The sequence below is a fragment of the Astyanax mexicanus genome, chromosome 23, assembly GCF_023375975.1.
Source record: "Astyanax mexicanus isolate ESR-SI-001 chromosome 23, AstMex3_surface, whole genome shotgun sequence".
In the NCBI taxonomy this organism is placed as follows: domain Eukaryota; kingdom Metazoa; phylum Chordata; class Actinopteri; order Characiformes; family Acestrorhamphidae; genus Astyanax; species Astyanax mexicanus.
Window position 1 is genome coordinate 29,894,964 of NC_064430.1, and position 23,679 is coordinate 29,918,642.

At 39.4% G+C, this 23,679-nt stretch overlaps 1 protein-coding gene across 1 annotated transcript in view; it reads right to left on the minus strand.

Moving 5' to 3' along the window:
• The window catches only part of LOC103044050 (uncharacterized), a 90,484-nt gene that overhangs the window by 60,805 nt on the left and 6,000 nt on the right, over positions 1-23,679 (minus strand). Inside the window, exons 6-13 of the mRNA XM_049470893.1 lie at positions 20,901-21,106; positions 19,278-19,429; positions 18,069-18,317; positions 15,129-15,288; positions 13,711-13,777; positions 7,677-7,748; positions 4,324-4,373; positions 1,607-1,868 (exon numbers count right to left, since the gene is read on the minus strand). Coding sequence (XP_049326850.1) covers positions 1,607-1,868; positions 4,324-4,373; positions 7,677-7,748; positions 13,711-13,777; positions 15,129-15,288; positions 18,069-18,317; positions 19,278-19,429; positions 20,901-21,106 — 1,218 coding nt within the window. The remainder of the gene's footprint in view (positions 1-1,606; positions 1,869-4,323; positions 4,374-7,676; positions 7,749-13,710; positions 13,778-15,128; positions 15,289-18,068; positions 18,318-19,277; positions 19,430-20,900; positions 21,107-23,679) is intronic.

Below are 23,679 nucleotides of genomic sequence, written 5' to 3' on the forward strand. Positions count from 1 at the left end.
AAAACAAGTAGTTAGCCAGTGCTAAAAACACTTAGCTAGCCAGTGCTAAAAACACTTAGCTACCTAGTGCTAAAAACACTTAGCTAGCTAGTGCTAAAAAACACTTAGCTAGCTAGTGCTAAAACACTTAGTTAGCTAGTGTTAAAAACACTTAGATAGCTAGTGCTAAAAAACACTTAGCTAGCCAGTGCTAAAAACACTTAGCTAGCTAGTGCTAAAAACACTTAGCTAGCTAGTGCTAAAAAACACTTAGCTAGCTAGTGCTAAAAACACTTAGCTAGCTAGTGCTAAAACACTTAGTTAGCTAGTGTTAAAAACACTTAGATAGCTAGTGCTAAAAACATTTAGCTAGCTAGTTAGCTATTTATTATACCCAGGCAAACAAACACACATTTATCCAGTAAGTACTACACTAAACTGTGTTATCAACTAAATTATGTCAGATTACAAAATATGTTAAATTGAAATGTACAAATTGTTTATTATGGAAAAAATAAGCTTACTAGCTTAAGGAAGGTTCCCATTCTCAACTATCGTCGCTGACACTCATGTGTGTTTACTATGCATATAGTCACCAAAGCACCACGTTTAGGGTAGTGTTACTGTGAGCAGTACAGTGAAAATAGTAGAAACTTACTTTTATAATCTTTAGAGAATTTAAAGCAATAAAACTGCAGAAACATTAGTACAATGAGACAAAACTGGTATTTTCAAACAGGCGAGCTGTGAGAGGATTCGAGTGATTTTTCCTTGGATTAATTATCATCTGTTAACAGCAATGATAAATTAACAAAACGTGAGTGTTTAGCACTGCAGACTGTTACTGTTTTTAAATATATCTGGATTTGTGTTAACAATTAAATTATATTTAATTTTACTTACAGACCCAAAATCTCCTCAGTACTTTGGTAAACATTTGGCATCAAATAGAGTTTTAATAATTTAGTGTAATAACTCAATGTGAGAGTTTTTAGAGGTTCAGACATCTAGAAATTTTTACTTAGCACAGCAGTCAAGTTTATTAATTTATTTTAGCTGTAAAAAAACAGCAACAATTGAGCCTCAATGGAGCTAGTTTTAAATTTTATTTAAAACTAGCAAATAATCAATGTAAAAAACATGAAAAGTCTGGAATAGTCCTGAATACAGTTTTAAGAGACACACATAATAAAACTAGTATCTGTGTTGGAAATGATAGAAAATGTACCATTAGCAAAGATAGATTCTTGTTTAAACTGCTAACCCACTCTAACATTACGATAATGTGATTTACAACATTTGTTTTCTGAATTTCTGAATTTCGTATGCAGGTCATACAGTAATAATTTTGCTCATTTTATAGTAGGAATGCTGTAGATATTACAGGATTTTTAATAGAGTGTTTGTAAATTCTTTCTTGCTTCATTTATCCCAACCCCTTAATGTTGACCACAGCAACCAAATAAACAGCTTTTGCTTATTTCACACCCATAAAAACTATTACAAACAGACCCCTTACACCTCAAAGGACCCTTTGAATGTTTACATATTTCTATGGTTGGGTAAATACTAGGAGAACTTTAGCAAAAAAGAAAATCAATGGAAAACAAACAAAATCCCTCTTTACCTTGGCCCTCTCCGAATTTGGCACTGTGCGCCCAGGTCAGGCCTCGAGCATACCCAAGCTCACGGCACACCACATTGGCCAGGTTGATCGTGACCTCGTCATCACACACTGTGCCCCATGCTCCGTTATAGAACACCTCCAGACGGCCTTCATAAGAGGTCCTCCCGCCCACCAGGCGCACCTGAAACCCTGGTGGAATCGCAGCCACCACCGGCAGGAGGAGGATGCAGAAGGCGAGGGGAATGGTCAGCATCATCTCCGTCTAAAATTGAAAAAATAAGGAGAAAATTTCAACACTGCTTACTTCCATGTTGCACCTTGTACATATTGTATGTGCATATCTAAGCATCTTAGATAAGACAGTCAAATTCACCAGATATCCCACTGTGCAGTGAACACATACAGTATGTACACGCTAGTGTCTGGAGGGATGGGTGACCATCCAAGAACTGGTAACCTTCCAAGAACAAACCTGGTTCTTCCTCAAGCTCTTAAATAGTTGCTTTTACCTTTTGTGTCCTCTAAGGTGTTCTTTCTTATGTTCTTAGAAAGTTTCTACCTTTGAAGTTTAGGTTCTTCTCAGAGGTTCTTTCTCATGCTTATGTACACATTCAGGAAGCCATTCAAGGGTCTCTTGTCATCTTAAGACTTGACTACTGGCTCTCTACTGGCTGGTCTTCCACTGCGAGCCACCAAAACCCTACAACTAGTTCAGAATCAGCGGCAGCACGACTCCTTAGTCTTCAATCTTCCGAAATTCAGTCATGTAACTCCTTTGCTGCGTTCCCTCCACGGGCTCCCTGTTGCCGCTCGCATCAAATTCAAAACCTTGACGCTGGCCTACAAAGCCAAAAACGGACCAGCTCCTTCCTACTTGATGGCAATAGTCAAACCCAGATCTTTACCAAGAGCTCTTAGAGCTTCCTGTATGGCTCGGCTCGAACCACCATCCCTCAAAACCCACAGAAAACAACAAACATCCCAACTTTTCTCTGTGCTAGAGGACCAAGGTGGTGAAACAAACTTCTATTGGGTATCAGAACAGCGTCAGAGTCACTCGCGGTCTTCAAACGCTGACTATAGACTAATCTTTTCAAAGAGTTTTCAAACTAATCTAAAAAAAAAATACAACTCTCCTGGGTTCTAAACATAATCAAGTTTTGTGTATCTCTTGATCCTAGTCTCTACAAACTAGCTTTTTGGTCACAGCTAGTCCCATTGGTTCTCTTTAATGATCTTACATAGCATTTTTTCATCAAAAGAACTCTGGTTCTTAAACCAGTTCCTTTCAAACTTATAAGAACCCTGGTGCTTTTCAGAGAACCAGCCACGTTTTCCAGTTTTAGTGGAACCGGCAAAACAAAACATCATATGTCATCAACAGAGGGCGTTGCACAGTGACGAGGCTCCTGTACAATCAGACATACCCACATATGTCACCAAGGTTTGTACTGAAGAACCTTGTATTTTTAGGTTCCACTGCAAACAAACCTTCCTGGTTCTGGAACCTACTTTTTTTGGTGGAAACACATCAAACCGGTTCAAAATTAGGAAGAACGGTGCTGGTTCCACGTCAAAGCGCTTTCTTTTGAGAACTGGTTCTGCTGCTCAATTGGTTCTTTGTTGTATTTAGAGGTTCTTCTCATTTTGTGTCTTGTTTAATCTCAATGATTTGATCTCATGCTCTTAGAAGGCTTCTATCTTTTGAGTCTTGATTCCTCTGAGTGGTTCTTCCTTATTCTCTTAGAAAGTTTCTTCTTTGACTCTTGGTTCTTCTCCAACCCCATGATCTTATGTAGTGTCTCCTTTAGACTCTTGGCTGTACTCTTCCACAACAATGTTTCTTTTTCTTCTTCTTAGTTTAACATGGTAGGGCAGCCTTCTTCTAAAAAAGTGCTAAAATACATATTGCAAATTAACCAGACCATGATTTAATTTGATCTGCACTAAGATGATCTCTTTTGTTTGGACAAAATTTTGGTCATGACTTCATGGCCTTTTACACCTGCTATTTCGATTCAGACCAAACTAAAAAGTCCAGACTAAAGGTTTGGACCAAACGAGGTAGATGTGTAAACACACAGGTTTTTCTCCTTTTCAGGCTTGGTTCTCCTCACTGAAAGCATGAGCAAGTTGCAGTCTGGGCTGCACCTGCTTCTCTGAAATGCTTCTTTGTACAAATACTATTCAATTTATCTAAAATTAAATATACTCTAGAAACTGCAAATAATTAACGAAAATCTGGACTACTGGGGGAACAAGGCCAAACAGAAGGTCCAGATGTTTTGTTTTTTTGGCTTTTGGTGGTTTGAGATCTTTTCATCATTGTTATCGTTACAGCTGCACTTGCAGTTCATTGCAGCTGTTTACAGGCTTTAGGCATTATGGAGTGAGTCTGCTAACGGCTCCACTGTGTGATTCAGTAGCTGGGATACTTTTAGCACCAGAAGCTCAAGGCTGTGTGGATGGCATGATGCCAGTCTGGCTCTGCACTGTAAGGTGGCAAACAGCGAAACACACCCACAAAACCATAAAACACTCAAGATGCATTTTCCAGTGACTGGCTTATAATTAGCAATCCAAATATTTCACTGGTCTTCCAGAAAGCTCCCTGGGGTGAGAATTAGAGCGGGGAGGGAATGGCAGTTCAAAACAACCAAGGAGACGATGAGACAGGGGGGCAAATTAAACCGTGCTAAATGTGGTGCCCCCTTTACCAAAACCAGCGCAGCCGACAGCCCAACACCACCGTCTGGACTGGAGGAGCCTGAGAATTAGATAAACAGCATGGCAGGTCTGAGACCTCTCAGAGACAGCGGGTCAGAGCAGATAGAGCCAGTGGAACGCCTGGTCTGATGGGGGTAGGTTATAAGCAAGTGCCACGTAACAGCAAAAAACAGAGTAATAAAATCACTGGATGAGGGAAAATGAAGAAATTAAAATGAGAGAGAGATTGAGAGAGAGAGAGAGAGAGAGAAAGAAAGACACATAGAAAGTGATGCTAGAAAGAGTGGAGGTCTGCTCACCTGTCCGAGAGGCTCCTGTGATGATCAGAGCTTTGAGGCAGAATGACTGAGAAGAATGAAGAAAGCTTCAGGCTTTGAGGACCTGCTTCTTCACTCTCACTCTCTCACCCCTCCCTCCCTCTCTCCCTCTCTCTCTTTCTGTCTTTCTCCTCCTTTTCCTCCTCCTACTTTCTCTCACTTTTCTCTTTCTTCACTTTGTCCTTTTCACTCTTTCTGTATATGTCCCTCTCATTTTCTACACTCTTTGCTCATCATTTCATCATTTTTAACACAAAATAAAAAAATACAAGCCATAATAGTGATATACAATGGATTAAATTAAATTCAGTGTTTTTCCATTAGAATACTAAAGTCACTGAATCTTAAAAAAAAACAGACTGATATGGAATTATCAAATAGCACTTCTTGATTAGATGACAGCTTTGCACATCTTGGCTGGATTTTCTCAGTCAGCTTTATGAGGTAGAGTCACCTGGAATTCAGGCTTTCAGTTAACAGCTGTGCTGAACTCATCAAGAGTTAATTACTTGAATTTCTTGTCTCTTAATGTGTTTGAGAGCATCAGTTGTAAAATTGTGAAGAGGTAGAGTTAGTATACAGTAAATAGCTCAATCTAAGTAATCTTCTAATCCATGTTATGGCAAGAAATACTCAGCTAGAAAAAGTAGTAAAGAAAAAATACTTTTAAAAATTACTTTTAAAAGTCAATAAAAAAATCCTGATCTTTGAAAGTATCCTCAAGTGCAATCACAAACAAACATCAAAAGTGTTAAAATCAGGACCGCCCCAGGAAAGGAAGAGTGAGAGTTTCCTCTGTTGTACAGGACAAGTTCAGAAGGGTCACCACAAGTTAACAGCTCCCAAGATAAGAGCACCTAAATGCTTCCCAAACATTTACTACATGATTCTTTATGTGTTTTTTTTTTCATAATCTGGACAACTTCACTTTATTTATTTTCAATGTAATTTTTAATGACACAATCATGCACTTATAATTGGGGTTACACCTATTCCCTTTACCCAAAAGCTAACCACTCACTACACCTAAAGCTCTTTAAAGGGGGCATTCATCAGGAAGACATCCTGGTCTCCCAGGTGACCTTGCTCCTGGCACCCTTGGTGCATGCTCAGTGCCACAAGTTTCATGTGGGTTCTAAACACTACAACACCGAAATACTGGAAACCAAACATCGGATTACCATTACTAAATCTGATAAAAAAAAACTGCCAGTCACAATTATTACCACCCACTGCACTGCACTGTCCACTGAGGGTAGTATTATTAACTTTCTGTGTTTTATTCCTGTTAAATACATGTCACTGTGGATGGAGGAATATTAAATACCTTAAATACCTACACAACTTCAGAAATGAAGGTCCCATCATCCATCTGCACCCACTGCACGCATCAGACCTCAATCCAACTCCCATAATTCACCTAGTCTTGCCATGAGCACATTGACCAGTGTTTATTCTCACTAACAAGGTAATACCTAACTTTTACTAACTCATGCAGGTGTAGCCGTTCCTAAGCCATCCGTTTGCCGAGGTAACACTTAACTATAAGTGTACATACTGCGATCCCATGACATTTTCAATATCAGTGTACACAAGTGCGTTTAATGTCTTTAGACCCTTTTTCCTCATTTAGGGACAATATATTTCTGCTTCTTTGCAACATGGTACTTCATTATTTTAAACATTGGCCATTTAGCCTCATATGGAGACTGCCCATACCATCTAGTGGTTACATGACAATATAATACTCAACTGATTGAAAAGAGGATGGAGGAAATCCCAGTCAAAAGTTTCTACAACCAGTCCAGTGAAACATGAACTAGGTAAAAATTTCTGATCCAATTTTATTTTTGAAACTAGTTTATTTACTTACTTATTTTGTTTTTGGACTAACTGGATCCTAATTGCACACTAAGCCTGAGTCTTAAAAGGTTAAATAAACTTTTTAAGCTGTTTATTGCTCCATATTTCTCCATATGTCTATTCCTGTTCTTCTTGTTATTCTTTTTACACCGCAAAATATGATCAGCCAATAAATCAGTGTCAGATTCGATATTAGTATAATTTCCACACCCCTGTAACGGACAAGCCCAGGGATGTTCCGATCCAATGGCACACGACCACAAATCTGAGACACGTGAAGGAAAGTTACACAAGGTTGAGTGTTAGTGGATGTCAGAAAAAGTCTCTCTCTCTCTCTCTCTCTCTTTCTCTCTCTCCCTCTTTCTCTCTCTCCCTCTTTCTCTCTCTCTCTCTCCCTGCTGTAATTACACAGCGGCCGCCCCGGCTCTAACCCGCACCCACAATTAGTGGTGTAGTGAAATAAGTGTGCAGTACGTGCTCTCCAGCAATAAGCAAACTGACTGTTCCAGCACCGACTAGAGAACTGGATCTCACCCTGCTTTCTCTTTAACTCTGTTTCTCTCTCTCTCTCTCTCTCTCTCTCTCTCTGTCACACACTCTCTCTCTTTTTCTTTCTCTCATCTCTCACTTCCTGCCACTGTTATTACAGTCAGTCTTTGTCTTTTTGTCTGTTTCATAACTGTGTAAACATTATTTACTATCTTCTGCACAAGCCAGACCAGGTGATTTGAGTGTGTCAATCAACACTAAACTGAATAACTTGTGAATAATTTGGATTATTCAGGATATAGTGACATAAAATTCCAATATACAGTTGTGTGAAAAAACTAGTACGGGAAAAAAAACTATCCACACTAAAATCCACTTTTTCTTGTTCTTTGTGAAATACAATAGGTCTCTCTGGGTTGTATATGATGCTGCACATGAAACTCTTTTTTAATTTCCATTGTCTGCAGTAACTAAGAAAAGAAAATCCTCAGAAAAACGAGTCAGTCAGGAAAAGCTCTGTGTCTACGTCAACCCGTGAGTTCACGTCCTCGCCCACCTCAGCTCGGGATCGCCCACAGACAGAGCTAAAACCGGGCTGCAGCAGAGTCAACACTGTCAGCTAAAGAGCTTACAGCTCTGTTTACACCAGCTAGTTAGCGTTAGCTGTATGTTACCTATAGGTTTAAATCGGATCTCAGGTTGAGTCTGCGGGTCCGCTTGCCTCACGGTCAAGTGGCGCTGAGAGTCTGAGATTAAGCAAAGTTTAAGGGTTAACTTTACCTAGCACTTTTAGAGTTTTAGAGCTGCAAAATTGACTGGTGGGGAAGGTAGGTAGGTGTTCTCAGCTGCAATGCTGTTAGCCAATCAAATGTGATATGTTTGCATGTATGAATCTTCATGAGCAAGAGCCCAAATCCTGTATTTTTTCTGAGATCATTAATTCAGTGAAATAAAGCAGGGATATACAGAAACACCAGAGCACTTTTCAAATTGATGTTTAATTTTAACTTTTAGACTCATTTGCCCTTTTTCTGTGCCAAAACTGCGCACTCTCTCTGCTTTTAGACTCTTTGGCCCGTTTTTCTGTGCTAAAACTTCACTCTCTCTGCTTTTAGACTCTTTGGCCCGTTTTTCTGCGCTAGAAATGCGCACTCTCTCCGCGTTTAGACTCTTTGGTCCGTGTTTCTGCCCTAGAAATGTGCACCCTCTCCGCTTTTAGACTCTTTGGCCCGTTTCTGACACCTAGCGTTCAAACTTTGAATCTCACATTATAAAAACCTGCTTAACAGCGGGCCAACTTTCATTCTATTTCTAATATACCTCGCGGGCCACTCCAAAAAAGGAAACGGGCCGTGGTTTGGACACCCCTGAACTAGACATTTTAAAATAAACAAACAATAAAAAAAAAAAACTTTAAAGGGGGTGTTCAAACTTTTGCACAGTCATTTTTAACATGGTGGTACCTCTTAGTACTATATATACATAACATTAAGTCCAATCAAAGTCTGATCAAATCCCAAATATGAAGTTGAAAACTTTGGGACAGCAGGGAAACAGCTCAGCTCAGTCAGTTGCTTTTGCTGCTTTTGTCACCTCCTAGTGGGTGACAGATGTAACTGCAGCCTCCTTCTTTCCCTCACTGCAGCTTATAAACTGCTGTATAGGGAGTTTAGAGGTCATTTTTAAATGTGTGGACGTGTTTTACAGTGCTGCTTAACCACCATGTAAATGAGCTTTGAGTGGGTTCCTTTTGAAGTTGTGTGTGAAACACCACCCACCTAGAGTTCTGCATGGGTGGGAAAAGGGAAGGGAGCACAATTAAACAGACTGCGACAGCAGACACCACACTTTTCATCACTTACACAAGTCTGAAATACTGTGCTGAGCTCATTGTTGACTGTTGCTAAGATGCCCCAGGCTCAATGCAAACACATGAGGGAAGTTTATTAACATTCATAGTGCATTCATTAGTATTAGAAACACGTGACATGAAGTATTCACAGTGGCTTGGAAAATGTTCTTACCCCTCGAAGTTTTTCACATTTTGTCACCTTACAATCACAAATTTTATTGTATATTTAAGATTTTAAGTGACAGACAAACACAAAGTAGCACATAATTGTGAAGTTGAACGAAAATCATAAATGGTTTTCAAAGTGTTAATCATATGAAAATCTGAAAAATGTGATGTGCAAAAGTATTCAGCAGTATATGAATACTTAGTAAAGGCACCTTTCGCTGCAATTACAGCTGCAAGTCTTTTGGCGTATATCTCTACCAGCTTTGTGCATCTAGAGACTGAGATTTTTGCTCATAGGTGTCAGAAACAGGGCAAAGAGTCTAAAAGCGGAGAGAGTGCGCATTTCTAGCACAGAAAAGCGGGCCAAAGAGTCTAAAAGCGGAGAGAGTGTGCATTTCTAGCACAGAAAAACGGGGCAAAGAGTCTAAAAGCGGAGAGAGTACGCATTTCTAGCGCAGAAAAGCGGGCCAAAGAGTCTAAAAGCGGAGAGGGTGCGCATTTCTGGCGCAAAAAAATGGGCCAAAGAGTCTAAAAGCGGAGAGGGTGCGCATTTCTGTCGCAAAAAAACGGGCCAAAGAGTCTAAAAGCGGAGAGGGTGTTCAGTTGTAGCGCAGAAAAACGGGGTAAAGAGTCTAAAAGCGGAGAGAGTACGCATTTCTAGCGCAGAAAAGCGGGCCAAAGAGTCTAAAAACGGAGAGAGTGTGCATTTCTAGCACAGAAAATCGGGCCAAAGAGTCTAAAAGCGGAGAGGGTGCGCATTTCTGGCGCAAAAAAATGGGCCAAAGAGTCTAAAAGCGGAGAGGGTGCGCATTTCTGGCGCAAAAAAACGGGCCAAAGAGTCTAAAAGCGGAGAGGGTGTTCAGTTGTAGCGCAGAAAAACGGGGCAAAGAGTCTAAAAGTTGCCGTAATTAAGGAGTTTAATATTAAGAGACATCATGAAATTAAACATAAATTTGAAAAATCTTAGTTTACACAACACTGTCAAAGATAAAGATAGTAAGTCAAGTAAAACGGTGTGTAAATGAAATAAACAGGAAAAAGCATTATTTAAAGTGGTAAATTTCATTATTTGTTTTATTACAGAGTCTGTGGCCCGTGACTTCAAATATATTTCTCCTTCTGGCCCCCAACAAAAAAAGTTTGGATAGTAGCTCTGGCTACATGTTTAGGGTCATCATCTTGCTGGAAGGTCAATCTCCACTCCAGTCTGAAGTCTTTAACAGCCTCCAACAGGTTTTCTTCTAGGATCTAAAGCACTGCCACAGTAATCAAGAGATTGCTGGTTCAAATCCTGGTCATGCACCTTGCCATCAGCTGCTGGAGCCCAGAGAGCACGCAATTTGCCTTGCTCTATAGAACAGTGGTTGCTATGAATTCTTCTTCTTCATCCCCTGGTGGTTACTCTGGTTTTACCGGGGGTTGTAAGAGTATTGGGTATTTGCCTGGATATCATAGGTTCCTTCTACCATGATGGTAAAGCATTTGTATTTTGCTCAAATAAGGGGGTGCACAAACATGAACAAGGTTTATTAACATTCATAGTGCCTTCTTTAGTATTAGCAACATTTTTAGTAAAGCATTTTTGTTTTTATACATATATTGTATATCCGGTGGTTGTCAGCATGTTGCTATGCTGTTGCTTAAGTATTGGCTTCAGCTTCTTAAAGAAATTACTCGGTGGTTACTTTGGTGGTTATTCTGGTGTTTGCTAAGTGGTTACTCTGTTTTTCTAGGTGGTTGCAAAAGGATTGGGTGATTGCTGAGGTATCCCAGAATATTATAAGGAGGTTTCAGTGGTATCTCTGGTGGTGGCTATGGTGTTGCAATGATGTTGCGGAGCCATGGGTTGAAATTATGTAGGATACTATTTAATGGTTACTATGGTATCCTTTTATGTTTTGGTAGGTTGTTGTTTCCATGGTATGTCTGGTGGGTACCAGGGTGTTGCTATGTTGTTGCTGAGGTATTGGCTGCTATTCTAAAATTACTTGTTTTTTAACAAGGGTATCCCAGGTGTTTGCTAAAAGGTAACTTCAGTCTTTCAGGTAGTTGCAAGAAAATTGGGTGGTTGCTAGGGTGTTGTAATGATGTTTCTGAGCAATTGATTGCAGTTATTAAGGAAATTACTACAGTAAGTGGTTAATTTGGTATCGCAGCATTGTTAGGTGGTTTCAGGGGCATTTCTAGTGGTTACTAGAATGTTGCTATGTTGTTGCAGAAGTATTGGCTGATTTTTTTGTAAAGATAGTACTTCTTGGTTACTATGGTAACCCAGGTGCTTGCTAAATGGTTACTCTGTTTTGAGTTGGATTTTTTAGGTGGTTGCATGAGTATTGGGTGGCTTCTCTGGTATGTCAGGTTAATTTAAGGTGGTTTCTGTGGTATTTGTGGTGATTGCTAGATTGTTGCTGCTGAAGTTTCGGCAATTTGGCAGTTTTGCAATTATTTTAAGATATTATTTTGTCGCTACTATGGTGTCCCAGGTGTTTGCTAAGTGCTTCCTCTGGTTTTCATGTGGTTGCTAGAGTTATGGGTGGTTCATATGATATCATAGGTGCTTTTTACCATGTTGGTGGTATATTGCTCACATGACTGAAAAAACAGACATGAGCAAGGTTTATAAACATTTATTAGTATTAGAAACAAATAAAGCATAAATACACAAATTATGTTTTTTTGTTCGTACATTTTTTATCAATAAATTAGTGTGAATTCAGACAGAGAGCAGAAAAATGAAATAAAAAACACTGAAATAAAAAAATAAGAAAGATTTAAGTCATTAAATTGATTAAATCTTTTGCTATATATATATATATTTATATATATATAAAATAAATCATATATATACAAGTAAATCATCAGCCTTCCTGTTTACCTGGCTCAGGTGTGTTTAAAGTTAAAACAAAGCAAAAACATGGATGTGGAGAACCTTATTTTTACTGTCCAAAATAGTGACTTTAGAAAAGAAGGCAAAATATGTTCTTAACTTTAAATAGAACTTTACATTCCTTGACTCTGAGGACTGAACTGTAACTGTAACCCTGGTTGGGCTCCAGGGTTGGGCTTTTCAGACTTTCCCGCTTTAATACACAGAGTTCAAACAGTTTAACAGTTCATAGCTAATTATAAACCCCATAAAGAGCTCAGAGCCGAGTTAGAGCTGAGAAACCTCTTCATCTCCCCAGACTGACTGGATCCGTCCGCCACCATCAGCATGTTCAACCCGGCTCCTAAACAGCTGATATGGTGTGAATTGTGTTGCCGTCCTTATTTGGCTCCTGAAATATAAAAAGTGCCACAAATGAAACTCACAGATATCAAACTATCCAGACAAAAACCTCAAATATATTTTTAAAAAAATGTAAGCATTGTTTTTTGCATTTATTTATTTATTAAGTTACTACCTGATTCACAACAAAGAGTTTTTTTTTTTATATAATTGAACTAATTTCTATGTATGCAAATACTTGTGGCTGTCAAAACTGTATCTGCTGACAGATGAAATATGTACTAATATTCATCTAATGCAGGGGTGTCCAAACTACGTCCCGCGGGCCATTTGCGGCCCGTTTTCTTTTTTGGAGCGGCCCGCGAGGTATTTTAGAAATAGAATGAAAGTTGGCCCGCTGTTAAGCAGGTTTTTATAATGTGAGATTCAAAGTTTGAAAGCTAGGTGTCAGAAACGGGCCAAAGAGTCTAAAAGCGGAGAGAGTGTGCATTTCTAGCGCAAAAAAAACGGCCAAAGATTCTAAAAGCGGAGAGGGTGCGCATTTCTAGCACAACAAAAAAACGGCCAAAGAGTCTAAAAGCGGAGAGAGTGCGCATTTCTAGTGCAAAAAAAAAAAGGCCAAAGAGTCTAAAAGCGGAGAGGGTGCGCATTTCTAGCGCAGAAAACGGGCCAAAGAGTCTAAAAGCGGAGAGGGTGCGCATTTCTAGCGCAGAAAACGGGCCAAAGAGTCTAAAAGCGGAGAGGGTGCGCATTTCTAGCGCAGAAAACGGGCCAAAGAGTCTAAAAGCGGAGAGGGTGCGCATTTCTAGCGCAGAAAACGGGCCAAAGAGTCTAAAAGCGGAGAGGGTGCGCATTTCTAGCGCAGAAAACGGGCCAAAGACTCTAAAACTGGAGAGAGTGCGCATTTCTAGCGCAAAAAAAACGAGGCAAAAGAGTCTAAAAGCGGAGAGGGTGCGCATTTCTAGCACAGAAAAACGGGGCAAAAGAGTCTAAAAGCAGAGAGAGTGTGCATTTCTAGCGCAGAAAAACGGGGCAAAAGAGTCTAAAAGCAGAGAGGGTGCGCATTTCTAGCGCAAAAAAAACGAGGCAAAAGAGTCTAAAAGCAGAGAGAGTGTGCATTTCTAGCGCAGAAAAACGGGGCAAAAGAGTCTAAAAGCAGAGAAAGTGTGCATTTGTAGCGCAGAAAAACGGGGCAAAAAAGTCTAAAAGCAGAGAGGGTGCGCATTTCTAGCGCAGAAAAACGGGGCAAAAGAGTCTAAAAGCAGAGAGAGTGTGCATTTCAACGCAGAAAAACGGGGCAAAAGAGTCTAAAAGCAGAGAGGGTGTGCATTTCTAGCGCAGAAAAACGGGGCAAAAAAGTCTAAAAGCAGAGAGGGTGCGCATTTCTAGCGCAGAAAAACGGGGCAAAAGAATCTAAAAGCAGAGAGGGTGCGCATTTCTATTTCAATGTTGGACTTACGGTTAATCGGCCCAAGGGTGAGAGATTTGTGGCTGGGGATGGAGCGAGTGGTTCTAGTCCGACATTTCTGAAGAGAGAATGAACAAAACAGAATTCAGTAAAGAACCTGCAGAGCACTCAGGATGGCTTTTACAATTAAGCTAATATAGCTAATTAATATGTTAATGTATTTAGTAATGAGAGCACAGTGTCCCTCCTTTATTCCATCCTTTGTTTTAATATTAATACACGATGATTATTAATTACTCCAGTTTAGGAATTAGAATTACTGCTGACATGTTACTCTGTATTAACTTTTTAAACGTAGTTAATTTGTACTGTTTTAATACTTTGTATTGCAGGTAAAATTGCATGTCCAAAAATTCCTTAACCCAATACGTTAAGTCTTTTTGCATCAAGTCATCCATCAAGTGTCTATCCTGAAACAACGCCCTGTTCATAAGTTTGAAGTTTGGAGCAGGGTAGTTGTGATGCTAACTGCTTTGCTAAGCTACAATTCTCCCTGGGGGTAAGTCTCTAAGTGAATAGCCAGACACAGCAGGGTTAAAGTAGATAAGTTACATTGCTAGCAGTCAGGCTCGACATGTTTGGGACTCTGATGCCAAAAAACACCACAGCCAGCCTAAAACGGAGTTTAAAGCAGGTTAGCTGCAATGCTAACAGACTGCTTAGACAGGGTTAGAGACACAGTGATAACAGATTGAGCTGCCTGATTCGGCAAGGTTGGAGTAGAAAAACGAAGGGAGTATGGTGTGGTTAAATACAAACCATTTGTATAGGTCTGAGATACTCTACTCTAATGTGACATCTACTGTTACTGGAAAAAATAAAAAAGAGACCACTTCAGTTTCTGAATCAGTTTCTCTGATTTTGCTGTTTATAGGTATATATTTGAGTAAAATTAATATTGTTGTTCTATTCTATAAACTACAGACAACATTTCTCCTAAATTCTAAATAAAAATATTGTCATTTAGAGCATTTATTTGCAAAAATGAGAAATGTCTGAAATAACCAAAAAATGCAGAGCTTTCAGACCTCAAATAATGTAAAGAAAACAAGTTCATATTCATAAAGATTTAAGAGTTCAGAAATCAATATTTGGTGGAATAACCCTGGTTGGTTTTTAATCAGAGTTTTCCTTCATCTTGGCATGTTTTCCTCCACCAGTCTTACACACTGCTTTTGGATAACTTTATGCCTTTACTCCTGGCGCAAAACTTTAATCAGATCAGTTGGTTTGATGTCTTGTGATCATCCATCTTCCTCTTGATTATATTCCAGAGGTTTTTAATTTGGTAAAATCAAAGAAACTCATAATTTTTAAGTGCTCTATTATTTTTTTACAGAGCTGTATTCCCCCATTAAAAACATTTTACAGAACTTTTCTCAGAGCTGTAATGAAGTATTGGAGCGTACCGTGGCGCAGGACTCCGTGGTGCGGTCACACAGGCTCAGGCCACAGTGCAGGTACATCTCATTATAGTTGCCCTGATAGAGGAAGAGCAGTGCAGTGAAGCGGGCATGAAGAGACACTCCATTCTCAACCACCGTTACATCACGTGGATCACTAGGACAACTAGGGAGGAAGAAAACAAAAAGAAGTGTAAAAATGCAAAGCTGAATCATCCTCAGAACAAGCAGAATAATAACACATTCTTATTGTCCATTTACACCAGAGGTGTCCAAACTACGGCCCGCGGGTCATTTGCAGGTCGTTTCCTTTTTTGGAGCGGCCCGCGAGGTATTTTAGAAATATAATGAAAGTTGGCCCACTGTTAAGCAGGTTTTTATAATGTGAGATTCAAAGTTTGAACACTAGGTGTCAGAAACGGGCCAAAGAGTCTAAAAGCGGAGAGAGTGCACAGTCTTAGCGCAGAAAAACGGGCCAAAGAGTCTAAAAGCGGAGAGGGTGCTCATTTCTAGCGCAAAAAAACGGACCAAAGAGTCTAAAAGCGGAGAGGGTGCGCATTTCTAGCGCAGAAAAACGGGCCAATTGATTCTAAAAGTTGCCGTAATTAAGGAGTTTTATATTAAGAGACATCATGAAATTAAACATCAATTTGAAAAAAAAAAATCTTGGTTTACACGACACTGTCAAAGATAAAGATAGTTAGTCAGGTAAAATGGTGTGTTGTTTTATTACAGAGTGTGGCCCGTGACTTCAAATACATTTCTCCTTCTGGCCCCCAACAAAAAAAGTTTGGACACACCTGATTTACACAGTTCCTTAAATGTATATTACTTACCAGTTTTGCTAAATCAATGCTCATTGCTATCTTACACCCCACCGACAGTCTATTTTTACACCTTCTGCCTGCATAGTTTAAATAGCAATGGTGCCTTTGAATATATCTATGCTGATGTGTGTGGTGGTCTGGAACTGAGGTGTGTTCAGGTAAATTTCTGGTGTATTGCTACCTTAGCAATGGAAAACACAGGTGCACCATTGACAAAATACAACCTAGACATATAGACATCAAAAGTCAGACATTCATTGCTATCTTGGCAGTGAATTGTCAATACAGGCACAAGCCCAACACATGTACCCGCTGCTTGTTACACCAGAGACTGTAAAAAAGATGGACGCCATGTCGTTGTTCCCATTCATTCAATGTAAATGAAGCCAAAATCTTCCTCCATGTTGGCGATCCTGAAACCCAAGTCTGTAGAGCGCAGTAGAGACCAGAGGAGGGAGAAAGACTGTGGAGAGACAGCCTACTCATTTAAATAACCCCGCCCCTGAGGGCTGCCTCGAGGTCACAGGCTGCAGAGTGGAGCGGAGCGGAGCTGACGGTCTGTCTGATTGGTCCCGCCCATAACCATAACCCTTTTACAATAACCACACCTTTTTTAAATAGCGCTGAATAACGTTTTTAAAAACAAATTCTGTGGGAATATAAAAAATAACAATATAAGCAGAGGTTACACTAGCTGATGCATTTAAATAATGGAGGTAGAATTACAGTATATTGGAAAATAACGCGATTGAAAGTTGTCCATTTTGCCATTGAAACCTATGGGGATGGGTGGGGTTACACAGCTTTCTGAAACTGAACAGCAGGGGGCGCCCGACCTGTGGTGGCTTGACTTTTGAGAGACGATGCTCTGTCCAGCTATACACAGTCTATGTGTTACACACACATGAACACTGTGCTGTTAAACTAGCAATCTGCCAAAGTCAGAGCACACCTGGCTCCTAAAGAGAATGGCAAATGACACGCTGATTGGTTTACGTCACATTACACCCAAAACACGCTCATTACTACTTTAGAGAATAAGTACATGCCTTTTGTGTGTTTCGAGCTGCGCAAGGCAGTACCGTCATTGTGATTCCAAAGACACACTGACGCCCTAAATCAAGCTGTTCTTTGCATGGTTGACTGGCCCGAAGATCACTAAAATTGAGCACTGCTGATGCTGCTTTTGTATCTCTCAGCTTGTCAGTGGTGGCTCAAGGCTCAAAGAATGCAGACAGTAGAGGGAGCCAGAGAGCAAAATATCAATTCTAGCATAATGATGTTTTAATTACTACAGAACCTTTACAGGTTTATAAAGCAGTTACATCTATTAAATTGACATCTTTTGAAATTTGAATTTTTGTGCATACAATATGATATGGCACACCCCTAACTGAGATATCAAAAAATAAAAGAATTGTATCAGATTTGTAACAGAAGTCAATGATCCAGAATGTCATGATGCTAATAATAGTGGACTCCAAATATCTCCATATATCCAGGATTAAAGTAAAATAAATAATACTGGACAGATATAATCTGTCTTTAGTAGATACAGTCATATGAAAAAGTTTGGACACAGTAATATTTCAGGATTGAAATGAGGTTTATTGTACTAACAGAAAATGTGCAATATGCATTAAACCAAAATTTGACCGGTGCAAAAGTATGGGCACCCTTATCATTTTATTGATTTGAATACTCCTAACTACTTTTTACTGACTTACTGAAGCACAAATTGAGCTCATTGAGCTTTGAACTTCATAGCCAGGTGTATCCAATCATGGGAAAAGGTATTTAAGGGAGGCCAATTGCAAGTTGTTCTCCTATTTGAATCTCATATTGCACATTTTCTGTTAGTACAATAAACCTCATTTTAATCCTGAAATATTACTGTGTCCATCAGTTATTAGATATATCAAACTGAACTGGCTGTTGCAAACACCCAAATATTTACAACTAAAAATGATTAAGGGGGTGCCCAAACTTTTCATATGACTGTATATAATGGAAAATGAGAACAGTGTGAAAATGTATTTTGCTATAATAAGCAAATTTAAGGCACACAATAGTATGAATATGAAACCCAACCAAACCAATCCAAAAAGAAGACACTTACCGGTTCTGTATGAGTTGATATCTCTCAGATTTATCAGAGTTAGGCGTGTCTGTAATATAGCACTCGTCCAGGACCACAGCGAAGCGAGACGCCTCCACCTCATCAACATTCACACCCACGTAGAGCGGAGCGCCCACCGGCAGGACCACAGAACCGGAGGGATACTCATCAGTGAAGTTGGCATTACGGTACAGGGACATGGAGGCGTGGGCACCAGGGCCAAGACCAACCAGACCCATCTCCTGCATCCTGCATAACAGAGAATACAGGATCACTGAGCTGAACTTTATATTAAGGGTACAATTCTTGATACAATCACTGAACACTTTATTACTGTAGCTCCACTTGCAATATACTGTAAGAATGTGTTCTTTTACATACACTACATACACGGCAGTATATAGACAAAAGTATTAGGACACCTGCTTATTCATTATTTCATAAAATAACAAAGATATTACAAAATAATATGGAATCAAAGCTTTTGACTAGACTTTTGAACATTGCTGTAGGTTTTTTTTTTCTGTGTCAGCAATTGGTGGACAACTGGTTCATATACAGCTCTGGAAAAAATAAGAGATCACTACAAATTGATGAGTTTCTTTGATTTTACCAAATTGAAAACCTCTGGAATAAAATCAAGAGGAAGATGGATGATCACAAGCCATCAAAGCAAACTGAACTGCTTGAACTCTTGCACCAGGAGTAAAGGCATAAAGTTATCTAAAAGCAGTGTGTAAGACTGGTGGAGGAGAACATGATGCCAAGATGCATTTAAAATCAGGGTTATTCCACCAAATATTGATTTCTGAACTCTTAAAACTTTATGAATATGAACTTGTTTTCTTTACATTATTTGAGGTCTGAAAGCTCTTTTTTCTCATTTTCTGCAAATAAATTCTCAAAATGACAATATTTTTATTTGGAATTTGGGAGAAACTTTGTCTGTAGTTTACAGAATAAAACAAGAATGTTCATTTTACTCAAACATAAACCTATAAATAGCAAAATCAGAGAAACCGATTCAGAAACTGAATCTCTTTATTTTATCCAGAGTTGTATATCTGCTATGCAGTGTCCTTATCTATAGGCAATACTTTTAGTACTACCCTACAGGGATAAAACAAACTAAAAATGTTTCTAATAAAGTGTCCAACAATGGTTTAAACTATAATAATCAGAAGAGTGGATGGTGTGAAATGGACGTACGAGAGGTAGGGTCTGACTGCAAAGTCCATGTTGGTGTTGGAGTCCAGTGGATAAACACAGGAGAAGGGGAAGCCGACAGGCAGCGAGAACTCACTGACGTTTACAGGGTACAGGAATAAAGTGTTGGAGTAGACAGCATGAGTACTGTTGGTCTGTGGAACAAAAATGAAAGGACAACAATAAAAACACAACTATTTACAATGTAGATTTACTGTATGTAGTGACGGCATTCTGGACAAAGGCATAAAACCCTCTCCGCTTTTAGACTCTTTGGCCTGTTTTTCTGCGCTACAACTGCGGACCCTCTCCGCTTTTAGACTCTTTGGCCCGTTTTTCTGCACTACAACTGCGCACTCTCTCCGCTTTTAGACTCTTTGGCCCGTTTTTCTGTGCTACAACTGCGGACCCTCTCCGCTTTTAGACTCTTTGGCCCGTTTTTCTGCGCTAGAAATGTGCACCCTCTCCGCTTTTAGACTCTTTGGCCTGTTTTTCTGTGCTACAACTGCGCACTCTCTCCGCTTTTAGACTCTTTGGCCCGTTTTTCTGTGCTACAATTGCGCACCCTCTCTGCTCTTTCGATTTTTTGGCCCATTTTTCTAAGCTACAACTGCGCACCCTCTCCGCTTTTAGACTCTTTGGCCCATTTTTCTGCGCTACAACTGCGCACCCTCTCCGCTTTTAGACTCTTTGGCCCGTTTTTCTGCACTACAACTGCGGACCCTCTCCGCTTTTAGACTCTTTGGCCAGTTTTTTTGCACAACAACTGCGCACTCTCTCCGCTTTTAGACTCTTTGGCCCATTTTTCTGTGCTACAACTGCGCACCCTCTCCGCTTTTAGACTCTTTGGCCCATTTTTCTGTGCTACTACTGGTGACACCTAGCGTTTAAACTTTGAATCTCACATTATAAAAAACGGCTTAACAGCGTGCCAACTTTCTTTCTATTTCTAAAATACCTCACTGGCCATTTAACAAAGGAAACGGGCCGCAAATGGCCCGCGGGCTGTAGTTTGGACGCCCCTGGCCTAAAAGATAAGCCCCTTACCTATTTTTTGCTGGGGTATATATTTAAATTTTTAGATATGTCATTTTTCCTTTTGATTTCTTTTCCCTTTTCTTTTTAAAATAAAAGTCATTTGACTATTTACAGTACCAGTCAAAGGTTCGGACACACCTTCTTAAATGTTTTTGTTTATTTCCTACATTGTAAATTAATACAGACTATAAAGGAACACATGAGGAATTATGTAGTAACTTAAAACCCAAATACTCTGTGAAGCATTTAGGTGCTCTTATCTGTGGTGCTGTTAACTTGTGGTTTCTGATTCTGGCATCTGATTCTGGTTATTTTTGCTCTTCCTTATCTGGGGCAGTCCTGACAATGGATGCTCTCAAACACATTAAGGGACATGAAGTTCAGCACGGCTGTTAACTGGTGACTGTTTTTGTCATTCAAAATTTGTTCCATATACTATGAGAAAATCAAATCGTAAATTCACAATTGTTTTGGTGTTTTTCCTGATCTCACAAACATATGACTCACATAATTTTATTTGCCCTTTATGTCTATATGTATATGTCTATTTGCATGAAGAGCTTGTTCCCAAAGAGCAAGAGTTCTAACCTTCAGCACGTTTCCGCACACGGCTGCTCGGCTCTGGACCTCGTACCACACAGTGCCGTTCACAATCTGCTTGGCCACACAGCTGGGGTCCGCCAGGTGACCTGAAGTGGTGTTGAGTAGGTTGGGGTCTGTGTAAGTAGTTGGTACCCCAATTCTCATCATGGTCCTGTTACACACCAGCTGAGGAACAAGGGGCTTCGATGGCTCTGAGAACAACACAGTAAAAAAGTGTAACATTAGTGTTTCTAATAAAGTGACAAGTGAGTACAAACACAAGGTAATGTAGGTGTTTCTAATAAAGTGGCCAGTGAATGAAAGTTCAAGTTAAGGTAGGTAATTCTAGTAAAGTGGCCAATGAGTGCAAATATAAGGTTATGTAGGTGTTTCCAATAAAGTGGACAATGAGTGAAAGCACAAAGTACTATAGGTGTTTCTGTGTTTCTAATAAAGTTGCCAGCGAGTGAAAGCACAAGTTAAGGTAGGTGTTTCTAATTAAGTGACCAATGAGTAAAAGCACAAGGTACTATTGGTGTTTCTAATAAAGTGGCCAATGCATGAAAGGACAAGGTACTATGGGTGTTTCTAATAAAGTCGCCATTGTCAAAGCAAAATGTATCGTAGGTGTTTCTACTAAAGTGGCCAGTGAGTGCAAATACAAGGTACTATAAGTGTTTCTAATAAAGTGGCCAATGAGCGCAAATACAAGGTAATGTAGGTGTTTCTAATAAAGTGGCCAGTGAGTAAAAGCACAAGTTAATGTAGGTGTTTCTACTAAAGTGGCCAGTGAGTATAAATACAAGATAATGTAGGTGTTTCTAATACAGTGGCCAATGAGTGAAAGCACAAGGTACTGTAGGTTTTTCCAAAAAAGTGGCCAATGAGTGTAAAACCAGGTACTGTAGGTGTTTCTAATAAAGTGGCCAGTGAGTGAAAGCACAAGTTATGGTAGATGTTTCTACTAAAGTGGCCAGTTAGTGCAAATACAAGGTAGGGGTAGGTGTTTCTAAAAAGGGGCCAATGAGGGCAAATACAAGATACTTTAGGTGTTTCTATTAAAGTGGCCAGATCTAACCACATAGATAACTTTAGAGTAGAAACACAAGGTATGGTAGGTGTTTCTAATAAAGTGGCCAGTGAGTGCAAATACAAGGTATTATAGGTGTTTCTAATAAAGTGGCCAGTGAGTGGAAGCACAAGTTAAGGTAGGTGTTTCTAATAAAGTGGCCAATGAGTGAAAGCACAAGGTACTATAGGTGTTTCTATTAAAGTGGCCAGTGAACAGTGTTGGGCACATTACTTTAAAAATGTAATTAGTTATAGTTACTCGTTACTTCTCCAAAAAAGTAACTGAGTTACTAACGGAGTTACTCCACTATAAAAGTAATTAGTTACCAGTAAAAATAACTATGCGTTACTTTTTATTATTCGCCCGTCAAAAAAAGGAAATCAATTATGCATTTACTATTATTATTAGAAAAATAACAAACGAAAATGAACCCAAAATGTTGACAAAAATATAATCTAACGAATTTCAAAAAAACAAAACGAAATTCTTCACAGAACCAAAGAAAATTACTAAAACTTGTAATACTGAAAAAAACGTGTCTGGGGATGAAATTAAACAAACCAAGCCACACTCAACGGAAATATGTATATATAAACAAAACAAAATAATGGACAAAAACAACAATCTAATGACCGTTAAAATGGTATTAATATAACAGCTTCACCAAAAGAGAATAGAGCTTAGATCGGCCCAAAAAATCCGACCGACCCAGCCGGAGCCCGTGCACATTCTGCCCAAGCCTAAACCATGAACTGTCATTATGAGCCCGAGCCGACCCAATCCGCCCCATAAACTGTCTGTTTTCGGGATAATTGAATGAGCGAAATATAATCAGAATTATGTTAATTAACACTGTAACATAAAAGCACAGAACTATTATTTAATTTAAATGATTTTTAAGAACAGCTACACACAATGCTGCAAGTCAAACGCGGAGGCGTTCACGTGCGCCCAGAGCTACGTGATTACATTTTTCATTTTTATTATTTTATTTATTTTATTTTTTTTCTGTTCAGTAAGTTTTTAGGGTGGGCTTGCTAGTTTTTATTAGTTTTCACACATCTCATCAGAGAGATCAATCTAAGAAACGTGAGAGAGAAAGAGAGAGAGAGAGAGAGATTTGCCTGTTCTGGTATGAGCTACTTACAGGTAAATGTTCTCACACACTGCCTCGCATGCATATTGTAATCCCATACATAATTCTGCAGTTTCTCAGTGTTTTCTGTCGTATTTTGCGGCTAGCGCGAGCGCTTTACACAAGAACTAACGGACCACGAGGTGCCGCGCGCTCGGCACAACACCGCCCGCTGTACAACTCCGCTGTACAACAGCGATTATAAATAAATTAAACACGAAAATGAGGATATTCTATCAGTAATTTCAGTTCGTTTTAGTTAGTTTTATAAACACAAAATACAGTTCGAGATAGTTATGTTTTTTTCCTTTTAATTACCGTTTTTATTAGATTCAGTTAACACAAATGTTTTTTTCACTTTCAGTTTTCGCTATTTCGTTCGCTTTAGTGAACAATGATAATTGGTTACTTAGCAACATTGTGATTATTACACCAGAGCTTTATATAAAATAAAAATAGGAGCCTGATTTCGGGTCGGTCCTCGGGTCAGGTCGGTCTCGCGCAGAGAATTTAAACTCTAAAAGAGAAAGCAGCAGCAGCACCACAAAAACCGGAGCAGCTAAAAAGAGCTTAACGTC